The 17250-nt window shown below is 41.3% G+C and overlaps 1 protein-coding gene across 6 annotated transcripts in view; it reads right to left on the bottom strand.

The window, feature by feature from the left end:
- Positions 1-17250, bottom strand: part of l(2)gl (LLGL domain-containing protein l(2)gl) — a 103571-nt gene that overhangs the window by 72866 nt on the left and 13455 nt on the right. For all 6 annotated transcript variants that reach the window (XM_067130590.1, XM_067130584.1, XM_067130589.1 and 3 more), the window contains exon 2: positions 15223-15320. In XM_067130590.1, the coding sequence (XP_066986691.1) occupies positions 15223-15320 (98 nt within the window). The remainder of the gene's footprint in view (positions 1-15222; positions 15321-17250) is intronic.

Here is a 17250-nt window from a genome sequence, read left to right on the forward strand (position 1 = left end):
ATCGTGCATTCGTTCATTGTACAAGTAGTAGCTATTCATTACCGATTTTAACAGACTGCGTTACTAGAAATTAACAGAAAAATTTCACAGACATTCGTTAGAAAACTGAATTTTATGTACCACTGACTTCTCCATTTATCATAATATATACACGTAGAATATATATATATATATATATATATATATATATATATATATATATATATATATATATATATATATATATATATATATATATATATATATATATACACATTTCTATATATATATACAGCTATATCACCTCCCCATTCCTAAAAGGCTTTACCACTGTACGACTACAGCTCAAAAGTGAAAATGTTTTTCACTTTCATCTAAATCTCCCTCGGGAACATTTTCACCTCCAAGATGTTAATTACGCTGCAGACTGAATGTCAATCTCAGAAGGTGTATCGGCCCCCTCATTACGTCTGCTTTGTTCATTCGTTATGCGCTTACTTGGCTTATTGGTTACAACACTAGGAGGCAAATAACCGGTGAATTCCCATCTCCACTGGAAAGTTAAGCATACCTTAGTTTTACCAGACCACTGAGCTGATTAACAGCTCTCCTAAACCAGCCATTACATTATCACGTGAGAAGGGATGGAAGGTGTACCGCAGTACGCTTCCTCCTTTACATTCATACTGTATATAGACAGGGAAACACAGAATATAATGAAATATACAATTTAGGCCAAGGGCCAAGCGCTGTGACCTATGAGGTCATTTAACTCAAAGGGAAATTTGAGTAAAAGGGTTTTTCAAGATGCAGCAGGGGTCAAACTGCACAGTTGCGCAAAGAAACGATTCTTAGGAGAGGGCGGAAAGTAGGATGGAAAAGAGAATATGAACGGACGTCTAGTGGAAAGAACGAAAGGAGTTGCAGCTATGCGCCTCAAGGACGCTGCAAAGAACGCCAGGTAATGCCTACGGTAAGTCGCGTGAGGTGCACTGGCGCCACTACCCTCCTACGGGATAGGAAACATAAAGAAAAATAAGTTCTGAACAGAAGCGTGACGACACTACCCTCCTACGGGAAACAGGAATGTAAGTTCTCAACAGAAGCGTTTTACTTATAAATACAAATGTTTAAAGAGATAACAAGTCAAAACCGGATGCAAGCCCACATTTGAAACATCAGCCATTATTCTGCCTACCTTATAGTTGAAGATAATCCCACTTACCGGAACAACATTAATTTGTGGCAAATCTACCTATCTTATGAAAACGATACAGAATTTGAAGACAAAATAATGAATCAGCTAATCCCGGATAACAGCAAAATGGACAGTCAACATTCATGATCATTCAAGAGGTTCTCGTTTCCGGTGCCTAAAATCAAGGTCATAAAAAAAACGAAACATCACGTTAAGTTACACAAGTTTCCAAACTTGCCAATACCTGGTAGTGGTTTCTGAATTTCTAAACGTTTTAGAGAGAGAGAGAGAGAGAGAGAGAGAGAGAGAGAGAGAGAGAGAAGAGAGAGAAATTTCGTCCTGGTCATTAAACCTACCATTACGTCCATCCATCCCCCTCCCCTACCCCGTGACTTCAACACTTACTCCAGCATTCAAAAGCTTCACCACGAGAGATCACGCACCAATGCACAAACTAACACAAACACACGAACGCACGCACACACACACACATACAGATGATGACGGTTCCCCTCACCCCCGCCCCCGCCCCCCCTCCCCTCACTGTCAATCCGCCAACCACCCTGTCCAATCTCTCCTTCAATACACCGGCAGTGACTCACCTACCCGCAAGTCGTTTTCCCATCCCCAGGCTCCCAAAGACAACGAGTGTAATAATAATAATAATAATAATAATAATAATAATAATAATAATAATAATGATGATGATGATGATGATGATGATGATGCTGGCCACTTTCGCAAACTTGGAAAGACCTAAATATTGAGAATGGGATACCACTGGAGATGAACATCCGTTATCCACGGAGACTGCCAACTACGAGAGAGAGAGAGAGAGAGAGAGAGAGAGAGAGAGAGAGAGAGAGAGAGAGAGGAGTCCATGATGATTGCACTACGAGAGAAAGAGAGAGGAGTTGATTGAGTTGCATGGGATGCGTGTGATATGGCAAGATTATCCGCCGTCTTGCCTAGCCTTTGAAAAGTAATCCTTGAATATGAGACTCGTCGTTTGCTCCTGCTGCCGACTACTCCGCCACCAGGCTTTCCATTCAGGGGGTGCACAAGACACGACTTAAGGATCGAGTCACGGCAGTCACACCACGCCTTCCTTATGGAAATATAGATTTTGCACCAGAATCTAGTTTGTTAATCAAATTTATGTTTAATGGTCGTGGGTTTTAGAGTACAAACATTTTCAAGCACACACACACACAGACACACAGAGAGAGAGAGAGAGAGAGAGAGAGAGAGAGAGAGAGAGAGAGACTGCCCCCTATCCCGCACATCATGCTCACAGTTTGGACACATCACTAAGATAGTTTCTCTAGTTAATCTTAAAAATGCACCTAATTTGATTTTCTGACTTTAAAATGATTTACTTGGTCCTGCCACAATTTTCAAAAGACTCAAAACCTAAAGAAGACATTACATCAGAGCCATGCCACTGCCAGAGAAAAACAACTAATACTTAATATACAATAAAATGTTTTTTTTTCTTCAGGTGATTTAACAGAGCGGAAGGAAGGAAGAACGTAAATTGGCATGGACATTATGGCGAGGAAACAACCACGTGCTGGAGACCTACAGTGAGTCATACTTCCCTGAGTCAACCTTCCTGGTATAGTACCACCCACCCCTGCTATCAATACTAGTATAGTAACAGTTTCTCTACATCACTGATAACTCAAGGTCGCTCGGTGAAGATCAATAGGGCTTCTGCAAGCGATAAATAAAGGTCAACCACCGTGGGGCCTCGTATCCTAAGGGGATGGTGAGTGTGAGTGCAAGGTACCAAGAGAAAGGATTTTATAACCCGCATACAATGCAAGCTGTGAAGGATTACGAGCCGACAGATGAGAGCCGTGGGGGCCAGTGCAGTAACACACGTGTACTAGAGACCTAAAGATACAAAAAATAAACATAGATAAATAATTAAATGCCAAAGCAAGCACGACTTAAAATTACCATCAGACGATAAGTGAGAAATCTTAAAATATCTTGGGGAATCAAGCTAAGGATGGTCTTTCCTTGCCCCCTCCCCCAACGCCACGTCCTTCCTCTCTTCTCCACGGCAAACCACACCCTTGAAGACTGTTCAGTGTTCTCCAGACAAATACATTCCCACGCGCTCTCTTTGCCCACAGGTGTTAATGACCCCCACAGAAACCTCTGTGCTTCCATCAAACTCTTGGGGTTTGTCCAGGTGTTCCCTCGGGGACACTCGAGGACAAAGAAGGCCAGCAGGAAAGTGTTAAGCATAGGGGACAAAATATAAGATGTAATGAAGCCTTAACAATACACACTTTCGTTTTCCCTTGGTTTTCCCTGAACGGAAAAGGAAGTTTCGTTGCGAGGCGCGAGAAGGCTGGCAATCAAATCTGGGAGGTCAGAGTGGACCTACAGTAGGCAATGCACACGGTCGCAGAGGAAGTGAATTTTGCCAGAACCGGCCGTGGCATTTCACCAGACCACCCCTTACCCAAAATCGTAAGGAAAAACATATCCTCAGGTTTTGTACAACCTATAGCTCGGAACACAATAACTTTAGTAGTTATGCATAAATCAAAGGCACGCCAGAGAATAGTACCAACATATTTTCAACAGCAATATTTAAATTATATATATATATACGATAGGGCACTCTACATCCAATATTCACGTCCGAGCTACGTACAATCGGTGTCCATCATTAAATGACTTTTTTATGCAAACTAACACACAAAGACTGGCTATCGGAAAGAATACAGTAATTAAAATTACGAAAAAAACAGTACACTGATTATTGATACTAATATAAAGGGAATAAATACACAATAAGAAAACAAGTATACAAGATATACAACTACAAAAAACCACATTCGAAACTCAATCAGAAGATCCGCATAAATACTAGGAGATAAAACAACTAATAACATATAACTAACGATAACAGTTTCCTGTCCGACTTACCAAAAATATCCGACAAGAAAGAAGAATGCCGTTCCCTTTTAAAAGAAATGCACAGTTTCTGCTCACCTAAAGTAAGCCAATAAACCCCACAAAAACACATCAATCTTCGCACACGATATTCCGAATGACGAGGGAAAGGCTATATTACATAAATATAAAATCTACAAGTGAAATCACCACGGCACGGCTGTTGACAAAAATACAAAAGAAAGATCCCGGCAGGTTCATACTCACACTTTCTTCACGCGCAGACACTTTGCACCATCTTGGTGCATGCAAGATCATACGAGCGATGTTGATGAAAATACAAGTGTTCTCCCAAAGCACGGCTCTGGTTTCGTCACCTAAATAGGTAAACGTAAAACTATTTTTGTGAACTCGGGAGGGTGCAAGGAAAAAAGGTCCTACACATCTCTACCACATTGACTACTGAGAATACATTCAGCAATACAGGAATTGTATGTGTGTGTGTGTGTGTGTGTGTGTGTGTGTGTGTGTGTGTGTGTGAGAGTGTGAGAGAGAGAGAGAGAGAGAGAGAGAGAGAGAGAGAGAGAGAGAGAGAGAGAGAGAGGGAAAATGGATTGCATAATTTTCTTGGAAGATTATTTCAATCACTGTTACAATCCAGACGCATGAATAGTTTTGAATTTTACAGCAAGAGACAGTGACCTTTTAAAGAATGCAGTCTGACCTTAACAACCCTGTATCACTAAAAGAATACATTTTTACTTGTAGTTCAAGAGTTAGATTCTGCAAGACTTTACAGACATTCTTCTTAACCAGCCTTAGCGGAAAGTTACAGATATTAAAAAGCGGCAAAAGGATAAAGGAGCTTCGACGCTGATTGATCGGTAATGACATTTCCAAAAAGCGCTTCCAAGTTGACAGGAAACTGTTTGTTACAACGCTCCTCCTCGGATACCTAACACTTGTATTTAAGTGGAGCAAAATTACCTCGCTTTAAAAACGTCTCTTGTCTTAAAATATCGAATCGTGTGGGAAATGCGATGTACGCGCAATACTCATACTATATTAGCAGTAGGCATGTTTTACGAATATGAATATATATATATATATATATATATATATATATATATATATATATATATATAAGCAATTGACAAGATACATAGTGGAAGAAATACAGCTATCAGTCCTTCGTCAATTGACAAGAAATAAAGTGGAAAAATCAGGACTTATCAGAGTCTTTCATCATTTTTACCTGAATGTATAAAGCTAATATATCAGGACTTACACTCATATATATCTTTCATATTTTTACCTGAATGTATATATATATATATATATATATATATATATATATATATATATATATATATATATATATATATATATATATATATATATATATTCAGTAACAACAGGAAACAGTGGTCAAGAATGTGCCCTTGACTGATGTCACAGCAACTGGCTCAAAAAAAGTAAACAAATGAGCATGAAGACATCTTAACATTACCTAACCTTACGAAAAAAAAAATCACAGAATGGACCGAGGGTTGTTAGTCGAAGCCGGTGGCCCCATACCATCAAATAACAAAGGCCTGGGTAATTCCTTTAATAATAATCCCATTAGTAACCTAGACGTAACAGGATTACCTGTCTACTCGATAGCCACCCTCACCGTCAATTCTTTTCCCCCTCTACCAAAGCACGAGCCCCGTTCTCTCTCTCTCTCTCTCTCTCTCTCTCCCATGCTGGACTCACTTCTCCCAAGTCTCCCTCTCTCTATCTCTCTCCCCCAGCTGGATGTACAATTTAAAACTTTCCCCCTTCCCCCAGTTGGATGTACAATTTTGAAAAAGTTACCCCCTTCCCCACCCCCTCTCTCCTTGGATGTACACTTCTGAACCCCCTAGCAACTTTCTCTCCCTCTCTCTCTCTCTCTGCTGGATCTCTCTCTCTCTCTCTCTCTCTCTCTCTCTCTCCAGTCCATTTGTTCTTAATCTCCGCCTTCCAATATTCCTTATTTGGTCTTCACCTACAGTGCTCTTCGTGCATGCCCTACAAACAGTGAATCCTAGACTTCGAGTTCAGGTAATACGACAATAACCTCGCCCACGACGGAACTGCTTCAGGTAATACGTGACCGTGTTACAGCAGACAATGTCGTCACCTGTCGTACTTTCTCGCGGAGCAGACCTGCCAGCTATCAAGTAATGTAATATTTTTTTTTATGAATATTTTGATGCATGCATCATTTGTACCCCTTGTTCCGTCAAACGTAAATTTGGGAAATAGCCCATGGTTATGTCTATGATGTAAAAATCTCGGTGCCTTCATGCATAACTATTTTTTTGTTTTGTTGTAATTAAGTCAAAAACTTGAGGACTTGAATACACACTAGCAAACACCTTCGAGATATTTCTCGTGTTTATCAATCAGTCACATGCACACACACACACACACACACAAAGCTTCCATACCAACAAAGCAACGTGCTAAAATTATCCACGCGGAAGAGGGGACGCAATTTGCCAAGGCTATATTAAGCCTCAACATTTCATCCTTCACATCACATCCTATAAACCTCCACATTTCATCCTAAGATTACATCCTACTTGACGTCAAATCGCTCGAGCAAGCCAACCATTTCTTAATAGGACAGAACAGAATACAGAATTTAGGCCAAAGGCCAATTGCTGGGACCTATGAGATCATTCAGCGCTGAAAGGGCACAGTAATCGGAAAGAGGTTGCAGCTAGGGACCGAAGGGACGCTGCAAAGACCCTTAAGTAATGCCTACAGTGCACCATGTGAGGTGCACTGACAGTACTACCCTCTACGGGAAACTGAAAGGAAAGGTGGTTTGAAAGGTGTAACAGGAGAAGAAAACCTCGCGGTTGCACAATGAAGCAACTGTTAGGGGAGGGTGGAAAGTAAGAGAATATGAACGGAGGTCCAGTAAAAGGAATGAAAGGGGTTGCAGCTAAGGGCCGAAGGGACGCTACAGAGAAACATGAGTCATGCTTACAGTGCACCCCTACGGAGACCATGTCTTACTAAAGCATGTTCAACTATTCCTAGCTGAATCTCCAAGCAATACTAACTCTTACCTCCAAACAATTGCAATGTCAAACAAACTGCAAAACTCTTTTTCAGGACTTTCAAGGATATCATGCTCACAGACGACGGTAAAGGCAGGCAGGACCTTGATCACTTTTAGTAACAGTAGTCACATTGGTCACAATAAGTATGAGCGAGGCACCATTAGTATTCATGCAGATTAGTGGCGTCGCCACCATGAAAACAAATGAATACTGTCTTCTTATGTGGCAAATAGCGATGTGCACGCATTGCATGGCTTGCAGAAGAACTATGTTCGAGAAGGTACACTATAATATATATTTATACATATATATGTGTATATTATATAAATATATATAATTATATATACAGTATATATATAATTATATATATATAATGTGGTTCGGATTCCACAATAAGCCATAGGTCCCGTTGCTGGACAACCAACTGGTTCTTAGCCACGTAAAATAAATCTAATCCTTCGGGCCAGCCCTAGCCTGAGAGCTATTAATCAGCTCAGTGGTCAGCTAAACTGGTATACTTTATATAAACTAATATATATACTTATATATATATATATATATATATATATATATATATATATATATATATATATATATATATATATATATATATATATATATATATTACTGCATATATATATATATATATTGTTACTGCACCTATTCATGACTCGAACTTGATTTTAAAATTGAATACAAAGCTACGACACATCAGGGAAAAGAGGACATGTAAGCATGAAAAAATGGATATAAATTTAATAACAAACCATCAACTACAGAAGCCCTTCAATTTATGATGTTTGGAGGGGCTTGGCCTTCTGATAAGGAACATAATCTGAAAAGTACAGTAACAAAGACCCTAAGGCATGTAAGACTCTTGGACATTTCTAAGACATCCCACGGCTTCAAAACAAGTGAGTTCTCGCAGTCTCTTGACTAAAATGTACATTTCTGCTACCACTCGACTCAAGGGATTATCTAAGAACAGATTTCCTTTCAAAAGGTTTCTTAGCAAAACAACCATGAAAATGCACAAGATAATTAAAGAGTATATAGTTTTATTGTAAATACATGAAGATTTGACCGGGATAAAAGCACTTTTGACACGGTATTGCTTCGCCCAAAGTCGAAAGTGTGTTCCGTCAAAACAAACTCCTACTTTTAAAACATTCTTCTATGCGCGGGACAATGTGACATGGCGACTTCTCGTGGGTACTCCTTTCAATAAACAACACCTCTTACGTACTCCTTTCCGTAAACAACAAGAAACCCTAACAACCAACCAGAAAAGAGAACAGGGTGCTCTGCTGTCGAAATTGGTCGCTTGGCTAGAATATCTAAATATGCAACGGTAATTTTAGTTAATTCTGTGGTCTGCACCGTATGCCTTCTAGGTATCAGGGTCTGAAATATGTCAATACTAACACCTCATCTACCACAAGTACTAGTTGTAAGTTAAGGTCAGCTTTGGACTTCTGTTAGTGATAAGGTCTGAAATAATGTATTCATGTTGAAGTGTATAATAAAAAATTCTTTGTATTTAACACGTACCATCCAAACAAAATCTCTCATTAAAACTTAATTAAAATTGTAAAACTCATGCGCTGTAATTATTCTATGCAACGGTACATAATTTTTCTCCTTAAGACTTTAGCATAAAAATTTATTTGCAGATCTCACTGACTACATGATTACACCTAAGCCAAAGCTCGGAGGAGAAAAAGAGTGCAGATTAACCAGAATAATTAAAATAAAATCAATATGCTTAAAAAGATACCATGGGAAAAATTGTTTGCAGAAAATATTAAAGTTCAAGCTCCTGCAACATATATATATATATATATATATATATATATATATATATATATATATATATATATATATATATATATATATATATATATATATATATATGTTGCAAGTCTGTTTAACCACAGTATCTAGTCCTGCTATTCCACTATACCTGAAAGGCTCACGAGGTCACGCAGAAGATCGGGTAACGTGAATATCTCGTCTGGATTTTCTTTTGGGCGAAGTGACTGACCTGTACCCGAAGGCAACTTCATCGCCACTACAACTTCCGTAATATATCAATCATTACTAAATCCTATTTATAAGTTCTCACACGTGACAACCATATGCACGTAATTCCAATGTTCCTTATATAACACGGACCAGTCTCAAAGTCTTCCCTTATTTCGGAAAGGGAAATGAAACTTGCCAAGGAGTGACTTTATAAGTTCTCACACGTGACATCCATATGCACGTAATTCCTATGTTCCTTCATAACACTGACCAGTCTCAAAGTCTTCCCTTATTTCGGAAAGGGAAATGAAACTAAATCCTGACTTTATAAGTTCTCACACGTGACAACCATATGCACGTAATTCCTATGTTCCTTATATAACACTGACCAGTCTCAAAGTCTTCCCTTATTTCGGAAAGGGAAATGAAACTTGCCAAGGAGTGACTCAACTTGTTGCTTCTCGGTTCAGAGTCGGAGTTGCGACAATTTGCAAGATGGGCAGCATTGCTTACAGTGCGCAGTTTCATATTCGTTAGCGGTTTAGCTGTCAGTTTCCGAGGTCGGTTACCATAAAAAAAAACTTTCTAAATGTCCATGGGCGAGAAAGGAATGGAATGGAATATATAAAATTTAGGCCACAGGCAAAGAACTGGGACCAGTGAGGTCATTCAGCGGTGAAATCGAAATTACGAGTAGAGAAGTTTTAAAGGTTTAACGGGAAGAAAGCCTCGCAGTTGCACCATGAAACAATTGTTAGGAGACCCGAGATGTTCAAGTGCAATGAAAAAAAAGAAAAGAAAATATGAACGGAGGTACAGTAAAAGGAATGAAAGGGGTTGCAGCTAGGGGCCGGAGGGGCGTTGCAAAGAACCTCAAGTAATGCTTACAGTGCGCTACCCCCCTAAGCTCCTAAGCAGGGGTTCAGATACGTTCCGTCAACAAACAAGTAAAGGTCAAAATGAGCGCGTTATCCTGAGGTCGGGGAGCATCAGAGGATCGCCACCATTTGGTTACCCTGCTATCAGGAGTGTCATTTCATCCGAATACAATTCGCTGAGGTGATAAGACTAAGATATTGTGCTTTACGACCGCTCCCGATAACCCTAATCATTTGCTGATAACATACAAAAGCAACGCATGGAAAACCGGCTCAAGTCAATACTGAAAATGTGATTCGGCAACTCAAGTCCCTCATAACAAAAAAGATGGCATTGTTGATGTTTTGAATGGCGTCCTCCGTTCGTAACTCTGCTTTGATGTCTTCCAATGCTACAAGACTCCTCAATTTAACCTTTTACTTCTATACAAGGGTGGGTGAATGATGACAAATTCACTATGATATACTATTATAGCTTCTAAAGTTATTCTGAGTCGAATCTGTCTCCAGGAATTTTTGAAATGGACCTGGCTCTAAAAACAAAGTAAAATTGGGAGTTTCCCTGCCAAGCAGTAAGGTTCGAAGATATTTTCCAATGACAGCGTAGCTTTGACAATTAATATGGAGTAGCCTATACCGTTTAATAAAGGAATAAATCTCAATGTGAATGCACTGTCAAGTTGATGGTGAACTGAGTTGGCGGGTCTCGCAATAGCGCCCTCCGTGGACTGGCAAGTAAAAAATCAAGACACTTCTGCACCTAACCCCACGAAAACAGCGTTAGTCAGCATCGGCCTCTGTCCTACATGGCAGACGGTCATTAGATGCAAATTATCTTGCGGGCTGGAACGTACAACGTTTCGCAGGTAGCATAAGCTACACTGGAATAGCATTCCCAAAATCTGTTCAAGGTACGAATAGAATGATCAGAGCACGATGCTCTCCTCCCATATTTTAAGCATCAAAGTCGACGGACGTGACAGGCGGCGTTCACAAGCTAAACCATCTCTCTCTCAGGTCTAGACCGAGACACCAGTGAATGATCGAGGCTCATTTCCCATTCCAACTCGGGAGGCAAAAGGTTACTTCCGTCTTAAGTCGGCCGAGCAATTCCAAATCTCGAGCAAAAAAAATCCAAAGGTGGTGTACCGCCAACCTACATAAAAGACAGACAACCAGCCACTCAGCTGGACCCTGAATGTGTTTTACGATGCAGCCTCTCTCTCTCTCTCTCTCTCTCTCTCTCTCTCTCTCTCTCCAAACAAGTTCTAAGGTCTTCTTCAACTGGGAAATACCCAAAATACACGAAGGAAAGAAGGAAAAAGCCTGAGAGAGAGAGAGAGAGAGAGAGAGAGAGAGAGAGAGAGAGAGAGAGAGAGAGAGAGATTCATCCCTGAACTGGAGGGCATAACGACCGGGAAGGGGTTACGGAAGAATACAGATTCAAAGGGGAAGGTTGGTAGGGGGGAGGGGGAGGGGTGAGGGGGGGGAGAGACAGCGGGCAGTGCAGAGGCTGAGAGGAAGGGCAGATAATTACCATAATGTTACGGAGAAGGAGTCGGCAGCACCTATCCGACTCGTCGTAACGGCACATAATATCTAACTGTCTCTTGTTCATACAAATTCCTCTTGTTTATGGACAAATTCCCTACTACATAATGGAGGATATTTCACAGCAGCCCCCATCTCGTGAAGTTCCCACAACCTGCGTAACATTATCCCGAACCAAGACAGCTACCAAAACATCTTGAACCCACGACAACCTCTCTCTCTCTCTCTCTCTCTCTCTCTCTCTCTTACTGAAACAGAAAAAAGTGGCGGAAATGATATATAACAAAATACCTCTGAAATATTACACCCACTGAACACGAAAAAAACAGACAGCTGTTATACATATCGGCAAGCGTAGATTTTAAAATGGAAACCGCGCGCACGCGCGCGCACACACACACACACACACATTTTTAGCGTTAATACTGAGAGAAAATCTCTTCCCCACGATGAGAGGGCAGGGAGAGGGCAGGAAGAGGAAAGGAGGAACAGTTGGGAAAGTAAAAAAATTGCCCTAAACCTACTCCGAGGCTCTAAGGGGAAATCAAAGGGAAGGGCATGGGCATTAAAGGCAGGGTCATAAAAGAGGGCAAGCAGGACTTTGTTGTCCTCATATAGAAACATTTTAACGTTATATATATATATATATATATATATATATATATATATATATATATATATATATATATATATATATATATATATATATACACACACATATTACATGCATAGGAGTACATGTAGGTAAAGGTCAGGGGATGACTTGGAAAAATTACAAATACGTGTAAGTTAGAGCATATACTATGTGCTTAATTACATTAAACATACCCTCCACTTAGAGAGAGAGAGAGAGGGAGGATGGGGGTGAACGCGAAAACAAAGGCACACTGAACGACCTCAAAAAGGGAAACCTTACAAGATTCTACATCACCCAAACAAACTGTATTAGCAAGATGGCGCAAGGAGGAGGAGGAGGAGGAGGAGGAGGAGGAGGAGGAGGAGGAGGAGGGGAAACTTGCTTTCTTAAGGCTTCTTCCGACCAACAGCGTATTAAATCTATCTAGTACGAAGAGATTCCCTTGGAAGCCCCCCTCCCCCCCCCAACCTTGACAAACCACCCCCTCCTCCCAAAAACCACCCCCGTCCTCCTCCACTATTTCAACCCGCCTCCTTCCCCCTACCCAAATCCTCCGACGAAGTACTTCAAGTCACATCCCTATGAGCCAATCGCGTTGCGTTCAAAGAGCCTCCGGAGGGAAGCGCCCTTCATCGGTCTCTCCATACACCCATAGACACCGGGGTCTTACAGTCCTCCCTTCTCTAAAGCCCTAGGCTTAACATTCCAAACGGCTTGTGTTTCATAACGGACGGGAAGGCAAATTCCGACATGCAAGCCAGGAAGGTTGGAGGTTTGTGTCGGACGAAAGAATCACCGAACCTCAATAACACCAACTGGTCTCAAACCAGCCGTGGACAACCAGGTCATATTCACACTGCCACGGGGTCAAACGAGGAGCACGCCCAGATATTCAATGCCTCTCTCTCTCTCTCCCCCTAAATTGTTCCTCGTTGGGAGAGTGGGTTCCGTTCTCAGCTAGCACTCTGCTGGCCGCGAGTTCGAGTCTCCGGCCGGCCAATGAAGGATAAAAGGAATTTATTTCTGACGATAGAAATTCATTTCTCGTCATAATGTGGCTCGGATTCCACAATAAGCTGTAGGTCCTGTTGCTAGGTAACCAGTTCTTCGTTGGGCGAGTGGGTTCTGTTCTCAGCTAGCACTCTGCTGGCCGCGAGTTCGAGTCTCCGGCCGGCCAATGAAGAATAAAAGGAATTTATTTCTGGTGATAGAAATTCATTTCTCGTCATGATGTGGTTCGGATTCCACTATAAGCTGTAGGTCCCGCTGCTAGGTAACCAGTTTTTCGTTGGGAGAGTGGGTCCTGTTCTCAGCTAGCACTCTGCTGCCCGCGAGTTCGAATCTCCAGCCGGCCAATGAAGAATAAGAGAAATTTATTTCTGGTGATAGAAGTTAATTTCTCGTCATAATGTGGTTCGGATTCCACAATAAGCTGTAGGTCCCGTTGCTAGGTAACCAGTTCTTCGTTGGGAGAGTGGGTTCCGTTCTCAGCTAGCACTCTGCTGGCTGCGAGTTCGGATCTCCGGCCGGCCAATGAAGGATAAGAGAATTTATTTCTGGTGATAGAAATTCATTTCTCATCATAATGTGGTTCGGATTCCACAACCAGTTCTTCGTTGGGCTGTTCTCAGTCCTCTGCTGGCCGCGAGTTAAGAGAATTTATTTCTGGTGATAGAAATTCAGTCCTTCATTGGGGTTCGATTCCACAATACGTGGGTTAACCATCCTCAGCTAGCATCCTCTGCTGGCCGCGACCGAGTCTCCGGCTGGCCAATGAAGGATAAAAGGAATTTATTTCTGGTGATAGAAATTCATTTCTCGTCATAATGTGGTTCGGATTCCACAATAAGCTGTAGGTCCCGTTGCTAGGTAACCAGTTCTTCGTTGGGTGAGTGGGTTCCGTCCTCAGCTAGCACTCTGCTGGCCGCGAGGTCGAATCTCCGGCCGGCCAATGAAGGATAAGATGAATTTATTTCTGGTGATAGAAATTCACTTCTCGTCATAATGTGGTTCGGATTCCACAATAAGCTGTAGGTCCCGTTGCTAGGTAACCAGTTCTTCGTTGGGCGAGTGGGTTCCGTTCTCAGCTAGCACTCCGCTGGCCACGAGTTCGAGCCTCCGGCCGGCCAATGAATAATAAGAGGAATTTATTTCCGGTGATAGAAATTCATTTCTCGTCATAATGTGGCTCGGATTCCACAATAAGCTGTAGGTCCTGTTACTAGGTAACCAGTTCTTCATTGGACGAGTGGGTTCCGTTCTCAGCTAGCACTCTGCTGGCCGCGAGTTCAAATCTCCGGCCGGCCAATGAAGGATAAGAGGAATTTATTTCTGGTGACAGAAATTCATTTCTTGTCACAATGTGGTTTCGGATTCCACAATAAGCTGTAGGTCCCGTTGCTAGGTAACCAGTTCTTCGTTGGGCGAGTGGGTTCCGTTCTCAGCTAGCACTCTGCTGGCCGCGAGTTCGAATCTCCGGCCGGCCAATGAAGAATAAGAGGAATTTATTTCTGGTGACAGAAATTAATTTCTCGTCATAACGTGGCTCGGATTCCACAATAAGCTGTAGGTCCCGTTGCTAGGTGACCAACTGGTTCTTAGCCACGTAAAATAAATCTAATCCTTCGGGCCAGCCCTAGGAGAGCTGTTAATCAGCTCAGTCGTCTGGTTAAACTAAGGTATATTTTTTTTTTTCCCCCCAATTACCAAGCAAAAAAAAAATACTTAACATTTGAAAAGATAAAGTATTAATCCAACTACACCCATTACCACGCAAATAAAAAAAAAAAATACTAACCTTTTTACCAACGTCTCCTTCCTCCCGGAGCCTCAAATTTAAGCCTCTCCACATTACAACGTTATAATTACGAACAACCAAACAAACACCGAGTTAAGCACAAACGAGTAAATCCTACGGTATAATGAGGAAAAGGATACATCCTGATTTCAGCTGTCTTGGTAGCGAGTGCCAGCAGTCGAAGGCGTGGGTCCCACGCCAGGGCAGAGGGCTTGGCAGGAAATCCATGGTAGCAGGCCTGAAAGAAAAGGATAAAAGATTAATTCAACAATAAAAAAATATGATGTACATATGATTATTTCAGTTTAAAGGTCATAAATCAATGGTTTTCAATGTGGGTCCTAATTCTTCTTTTCAACGCAGTGACTGCACTCGCTAAAAATCTAAATAAATCTTTAGAGCACAGATCCCTAACTATTTCTGGTGCCCAAATGGGATATTTTTGTTATCTCGTACTGCTACCGGAACACCATAATAAAATATAATTTTATAAAGATCACCTTGTAAAGGTAACACTTCGGCACAGAGCTGGTTCAGATGATCGACCCAAAATACAATTTACGACAAAAATGCCCAGAGGAACAAAGAAGCGGAACAACGGTACGACCTCTCTCTCTCTCTCTCTCACTTTCATTAGTCACGAAGTATTTCCATGGTTGCTTTCACTTTTCTGACCCCTCGGAGACCCAGTGGAAAGATAACCACCCCCCAACCCCAAACCGCTCCCCAAACCCACACCTGTGGGGTCAGACCTTGGACACTCTACCCAAGTTTATCTCCTCTCACCGACGTCAGTTAGCCCCCTTACAATTTCTTTCATTTGGAGAGAAAGGATGGAATAAGTCAAAATTGTGATGAATGACGTGAGTAAATGAGAAAAACTAAAATAAAAACCTAAGGCGTACCTGGAGCAACATTTACAAACTAAGAAGAAAACATGACGTCATTGCAATGGCAGGATTAAAAAAAAAAAAAAACATATGGATTTAAAATTATCTCCTTGGCTTGTGACGGAAATGTCGAAATTGACAGGTGATATTTGAAGGAGGAAAACTAACCAGAAAGAAACTGTACACACACACACACACACACACACACACACACACACACACACGATATCACTATCACCGGATATGCCGATGACACGTAGTAATGGTACTTGAAAACATGAATGACTCACACCTGACCAACTATATTGTGACAGAACAGTTACTTATCTTTTACCTGTGTCGGCTGTTTCTACAGGTACGGTACTGGAATTCTAAGAACTGAACCACGAACTTTAGTCGAAATAACCTACACGTCGCCAATATCTATTATTATTATTATTATTATAGCAGTAGTAGACGTAGTATAACTGGCCACTGGCATGAGCATTTCTAAAACAACGCCTCATTTTGGAGAAGCTAAAATAGAAAAATATAAAACAGAAGATAAGAATAACACTAAATACAGAGAGAGAGAGAGAGAGAGAGAGAGAGAGAGAGAGAGAGAGAGAGAGAGAGAGAGAGAGAGAGAGAGAGTGTCTTCAACTATGGCACACGAATACAACAAAACACCGCAGCATCCATCAAAATGCCAACCACCAACATTAACATTGAACCTAAAGATTTAAGCATTCATGGAACGTGCTATTACACCGCAAACACTATTAAATGAATATAAAACGGATGGTATTCGTATGTCAAAAGGGTATTGCAACACATTCATCCTGTATGACAAACTAATTATCAATGCAAATGAGACTTGAGCTCATTTCCAAGAAAGGAATTTTAGGACAGGCTTGGCTGAAGACTGTACGGTACATCTGGTTAAATAAAACGCGCGCGCGCGCTCATTTCCGTCATAGTAAATTTAGGTTAGTCAACTAAATCTACACTTAACGCGACTCTCATTTGCAATGAAAAATAACAGCTTCTAGTTCTAATACAGAATAATTATTACGTTCGGTAAAAGCCTTTGAAGCACAAATCCCATTCATTTTATAGTCGCCTACGAAGAATTATACCGTTCCACTGATGTACAAACATGTCTTCATACATTTCTACCGCGTTCCTCTGGGTGGGCGCGCATGCGTATTAGATCCAATGCCACATTCACACAAGGAGGATCTACACAGAAATAAAAAGGAAGGGTACACAGCCTCAAATGACCTTCCCGACCCCCCC

The sequence above is a fragment of the Macrobrachium rosenbergii genome, chromosome 28 (genome assembly GCF_040412425.1).
Source record: "Macrobrachium rosenbergii isolate ZJJX-2024 chromosome 28, ASM4041242v1, whole genome shotgun sequence".
Taxonomy (NCBI): Eukaryota; Metazoa; Arthropoda; class Malacostraca; order Decapoda; family Palaemonidae; genus Macrobrachium; species Macrobrachium rosenbergii.